Raw genomic sequence first — 6,000 nt, 5'->3', positions numbered from 1 at the left:
GGGGCGTGAGGGAGTACTCGGATAATGGATTGCCCTTCTTCTCCTTCTACGGCATCCCTTACGCTGAGCCGCCCTTGGGGAAACTGCGTTTTCAGGTGGGTGAGAGGAGTAGGGTTGTTCCAGTGCCTTGCTTCCTTCGCCTGACGATTTCTTGCCTTTGTCAGTTCTGTAGTTTTATATATATATATATATATATATATATATATATATATATATATATATATATATATATATATATTTTTACATAGCCTATGATTTCATCATCCTTTGTGTAATTTTAACGCACAGTATGCTGCATGTTTGATCACGAGCGTGTTCTGCCTCAGTCCCCCCCTTCTACCGTTATAGTAGAGTAAGTCGTCCTTTCTGTTGTTCAGTGCGGGATTTTCATCTCTTTGTCCCCATGGCTTCATTTGCGCGTCCTTCTTACAAGTTGTATCAAGCTCTGCTGGCCCCTATATAATGAGCTCAGTCTCTGCATCATTGCCACTTAGATCTGCTCCTCATTTTGTTCACATCTCTGTCCTCCCCTGTACAGTTATTATTATTGTGAATTTCTCAGGAAGTCTCCAACCATCTAGCAGCTGTGTGATTTGAGTGTGAGTGTTGTTGCATTTTGTTCCTGTACTGTATAGCATAGGGTTAATTCTTAGGCCTGGAGAGTTTTTGTAAATTGTGTAGAATTCATTTTGTCAGCCAGTGGTAATAATAGTTTGTATCTGTAATTATTTATCTTGCATTAACTGAGCATTACCCAGTGTTTTTCATTTCATCAGGGCTGACTTAGATAAATTTACTCATGTTAATTTCGTGTTAATAGAGGCTATTGCAGTTAACCATATATTTAACCTGTTTTTGCCATTACATTATCCTTATGAGTCCTGAATGTTTTGTTGTTAGTTTGAGCATTAAACTTTAACTTGTAATTTTACCTAACTCTTTTGTTTTGAACCTGGAACTTTACGGGACAGTAGTGATTTTTTAGTATTCTCACTTAAAGTGTACATTATCTTTCTCTGTTCCGTAACATAAATTTGGCGACCTCTTATCAGGATATTCAGGATATTATCATAAGGATATTGCTTGATATTTTGTGACTGATTTATTCATGATGTCTACTATTTCTACACTTGATGAAGCCAAAGATTTTTTGTCAAATGTGCAAACAGTGTGTGATATAGAAAACAGAACAAAGAATGAACTTAAGCTCGTTGCTCAACAATTGGGAATTGCTGTTCGCTCTCATCATTCTAAAGATCAAATTGTTGACATGATTAATGAAAGCTTGTTTAATGTAACTCCTCCAAATGAGCAAACGCAGATTGAATTAGCTAAGTTACAGCTAGCCCTGCAGGAGGCTCGTGTGAAGGAAGCTGAATTTCAAGCACGTGCTAAGGAGGCTGATGTTAAGGAGGCAAATGCTCGTATTCAAGAGGCACAGGTACAGGCTCAGGCACAAATTGAACTTGCTAGGATTCAGGCAGACCATGAGTATCGCATGAAACAAGGTGGAACTGGATCATCTAGCTCTGATGATTTTGATGTGGCTAAAAATGTTAAACTTGTCCCTCCTTTTAATGAATCTGATTTAACTAAGTATTTTCAGTTGTTTGAGAGGGTAGCTACAGGTTTTAATTGGCCCAAGGAGTATTGGCCAGTACTCCTTCAAACTGTTCTCACCGGTAAATCTCAAGTAACTTATGCATCTTTGTCTCAGGATCAATCTGATAATTATGATGTAGTTAAGAGCTTGATTCTTAAGGCCTATGAGCTTGTTCCTGAAGCCTATAGAGTAAAATTTAGGACAACTTACAAGCAAGATAAGCAATCCCATGTTGAGTATGCAAAAATCAAAGAAGATCTGTTAGAGCAGTGGTTAAATTCTAAGAATGTGGATTCTGATTTTGTTAAATTTAAGCAGATGATTTTGCTGGAGGACTTCAAGAGGTGTATTTATAAAGATGTAAGCCTATATCTTGATGAGAAAAGAATAGATAATTTGTCTGATGCTGCAGTTTTAGCTGATGAATATGTTCTCACTCACAAGAGATATTCTAAAGAAAAAAGAAAAGCTGACAGTAAGTACGTTGCCTCTACTCAGAGTACAGGTAACAGGAAAGAGAATAAGGATGATGTTTCTCAGGAAGTAAATACCAGCTTCACCTCTAGATTTCAGAAAAGTAAATGTACTTATTGTAGTAAGCTTGGTCAAACTACGGAAAAATGTTTCAGGAGACAGCGTGATGTGAACAAAAAGGAGTCTTTAAATATTCAGTCAATTGGTCTAGTGTCCACCCTTGAGAGTTCCCAGAATTCTTTAACTGAGTTAACTGAACCTGCTTTGAGGGGTAACTTAAATTCTCATGATGGAGCTCCTCTTTTGAGCAGTAACGTGGGTGACACTCTCAAGAGTTCATGTGCTAATTTCCTGTCTGATGGTTTTGTCAGTCCTCTGGACAGTAATGACAGGAAATCAGTTAAAATATATCGTGACACAGGTGCTTGCCAATCCCTTATGCTGACCAGTGTTCTAGGCTCTAATGTTAATTCCTCTGATGAAACTATAATCTTACAAGGTGTAGGGAATAATTACTTCTCTGTCCCTCTGTGCAGAGTGAATTTAGAGTCTGGTTTTGTTAATGGTTCCGTTATGGTTGGGTTGGTTGAGACACTCCCAATGTCAGGTGTAACTTTCTTACTTGGAAATGGTATTGGTGGAAGTCAAGTGTGTCCAGCTCCTCAGTTGTCTAGTGAGCCAGTGGCTGCGTCCCAGGATTGTGATGTCCCTGATGTGTTCCCTGCATGTGCTGTCACTAGGGCTAAGTCTAAAGTTACTGGTGATTTAGAGGATAATGATGATGATGATGTTATCCTAGCTGACACTTTTCTTGCTAATTTGGACCACTCACCAGATGAGGCAGCACCCCGTAGTGTTGATAATTTGTGTCGTCAAGAGTTGGTTGAGTTGCAGGTTGCTGACCCTGAGTTGAAAGGTCTAGCTAACTCTGCTTACAGTAAAGAAGAGTCAGCCGGTGCTTCTACTTGTTATTATGTAAAGTCAGGAGTACTTATGAGGAAGTGGAGACCCCCAACAGCATCAGCCGACTGTGAATGGGAGGTTGTACATCAAGTTGTCATCCCTCGTGTTTGTAGGCAGGATATCATTAGAGTGGCTCATGATTCCAGTTTGGCAGGACACCTTGGAGTGAGGAAGACTGTGGCACGCATTTTGAAACACTTCTACTGGCCAGGTATCTTCAGGGATGTTTCCTGGTATTGTAAGTCTTGTCACACCTGTCAAGTTGTGGGGAAGTGTAATCAGACCGTAAAGGTTGCACCTCTAGTTCTCATTCCTCCATTTGAGGCGCCTTTCTCCCGTGTGTTGGTGGATATTGTGGGCCCTCTTCCTAAGACTTCTTCAGGATTTTCTTATGTGTTGACCCTGATTGATATGGCTACTCGTTATCCTGAAGCCATTCCACTTAGAAATATCTCAGCAAAGAACGTGGTTAAGGAAATGCTAGGGTTCTTCACAAAGTTTGGTCTGCCCAAGGAGGTACAGTCAGACCGGGGAAGTAATTTCATGTCGAATGTTTTCAAGCAGTCTCTGAAAGAGTTGGGCATCACCCATATCACGTCTTCAGCTTACCATCCCCAGACCCAAGGAGCGTTGGAGAGATATCATCAAACACTCAAATCGATGCTCAATAAATACTGTTTGGAACATCAGAAAGACTGGGATAAAGGTTTTCCATTCGTTGTATTTGCTGCAAGAGAATCTCCAAATGAATCACTGGGCTTCTCACCTTTTGAACTACTGTTTGGCCATGAAGTAAGAGGACCCCTTAAGCTACTCAAGGAATGCTGGCTGTCGGAGGAAGATGACGTCAACCTGCTGCAGTATGTGATGAAGTTCAAAGAACGGCTGTCCACTGCTTTACAGCTGGCGAGAGAGAATTTAGGAGCTGCTCAGGAGATAATGAAGACTTGGTATGATAAGAAGTCCAGATTACGCCACTTTCAGCCAGGAGATCAGGTTTTGATTCTGCTACCAGTTCATGGGCAACCTCTTCAAGCCAAGTTTAGTGGTCCTTATTTCGTGGAGAAGAAACTCAGTGATGTCAACTATGTCATCGCCACACCAGATCGTAGAAAGAACAAGCAACTATGTCACATCAACATGCTAAAGTTATATCACAGGCGGGACGAAAATAATCCAGTCTGCACTGTAGCTGTTCCACCCGAGTCTGCAAGTGAAGCTCTCCCATGCAGCATGAGCCTGAGTGATAGTTTGGGGAAGAATCCTGATATCATGAATGATCTCCAGACTAAGCTTTCTCATCTACCTCCCGAGGAAAGGCAGGAGTTTTCGGCATTACTGCAGCAGTACCCGCAAGTGTTCCGTGCCACTCCAGGAAGAACTACTGTGTTGATGCATGATGTCGATGTTGGAGACGCAAAGCCAATTAAACTGCCTCCTTACCGTGTGAACCCAGTGAAAGTTCCTCTCTTCGAGAAGGAGCTTGGCTACCTGTTGGACCACATGATGATTGAGCCCTGTCAGAGCGAGTAGAGTTCTCCTGTCACTCTAGTCCCTAAGCCAGGTGGGTCACAGAGGCTTTGCATTGACTACAGACGTGTTAATCAGATAACCAAAACAGACACTTACCCTCTCCCTCGCGTGGAAGATTGCATAGACAAGATCGGAAAGGCTAGGTACATAAGTAAGTTTGATTTGTTAAAGGGATACTGGCAAGTACCTATGACTGAACGTGCTAGGGAGATCTCATGTTTTGTAACACTAGGAAAGACTTTTGCATGTTCTGTAATGCCATATGGCATGAAGAATGCACCAGCCACATTTCAGAAGCTCATGAATGTTGTAACAGAGGGTTTGGCAGGGTGTGTTGTTTATATTGATGATGTATTAATCTTCAGTGACAACTGGAAAGATCACCTATGCCATGTCAGTAAATTTCTTGAGCGTTTGGTTCATGCTAATCTTGTAGCTAATTTATCAAAGTGTGAGTTTGGTCAAGCTAAAGTTCAGTACCTTGGGTACGTAATTGGTGATGGACCTGTTGCACCACCAGCAGCTAAGGTTCAGGTTATAAGTGATCTTCCCAGACCTAAAAGTAGGAAAGAGCTACAAAGATTTTTGGGAATGGTAGGTTATTACAGGAGATTTGTTCTTAACTTTTCTATTCTTGTATCACCACTTACAGACCTACTGAAAAAGGGAGTTAAATTTGTCTGGACCGATAACTGTGAATCCTCTTTCAACAAACTTAAAGCTATTCTATTAAGTCAGCCAGTGCTCGCTACTCCAAATTTTGCTAAGCATTTTAAGATGGCTGTTGATGCAAGTGATACAGGAGCTGGGGCTGTTTTGCTGCAAGAGGATGATCAGGGTATTGAACATCCTGTATCTTATTACAGTAAGAAGTTCACTCCACCTCAAAGGAACTACTCAACTATTGAGAAAGAGCTTTTGGCTTTGATTTTGGGTTTACAGCTTTTTTCATTTTATTTGTGTTCTGGTTTTGACCCCATAGTCATTTATACTGATCATAATCCACTGAAATTCCTTAGTAAGTTTAAAGATAAAAATCAGAGATTGACAAGATGGAGTCTACTTCTTCGGGAGTATTCATTAGACATACATGTCAAGGGGAAAGAAAATGTTATTGCAGATTGTTTGTCTAGACTTTAGACAGATTGTTTTAGAGTAATAAGAAATTTCCTTTGTAAATTTCTTTTTCTTTGTGGGGAGGTGTTACATAGCCTATGATTTCATCATCCTTTGTATAATTTTAACGCACAGTATGCTGCATGTTTGATCACGAGCGTGTTCTGCCTCAGTCCCCCCCTTCTACCGTTATAGTAGAGTAAGTCGTCCTTTTTGTTGTTCAGTGCGGGATTTTCATCTCTTTGTCCCCATGGCTTCATTTGCGCGTCCTTCTTACAAGTTGTATCAAGCTCTGCTGGCCCCTATATAAT

General features: G+C 40.9%; 1 protein-coding gene across 1 annotated transcript in view; it reads left to right on the top strand.

The window, feature by feature from the left end:
• Nucleotides 1-6,000, top strand: part of LOC145399054 (carboxylic ester hydrolase-like) — a 137,745-nt gene that overhangs the window by 111,575 nt on the left and 20,170 nt on the right. The window contains exon 2 of the mRNA XM_080271791.1: nt 1-95. This exon is cut by the window's left edge and continues 125 nt beyond it. Coding sequence (XP_080127917.1) covers nt 1-95 — 95 coding nt within the window. The remainder of the gene's footprint in view (nt 96-6,000) is intronic.

The sequence above is a fragment of the Coenobita brevimanus genome, chromosome 47 (assembly GCF_032717465.1).
Source record: "Coenobita brevimanus isolate Jiangsu-jjx chromosome 47, ASM3271746v2, whole genome shotgun sequence".
Lineage (NCBI taxonomy): Eukaryota > Metazoa > Arthropoda > Malacostraca > Decapoda > Coenobitidae > Coenobita > Coenobita brevimanus.
Note: the sequence above shows the minus strand (reverse complement) of the source record. Positions and strands in the feature narration are given on the sequence as shown.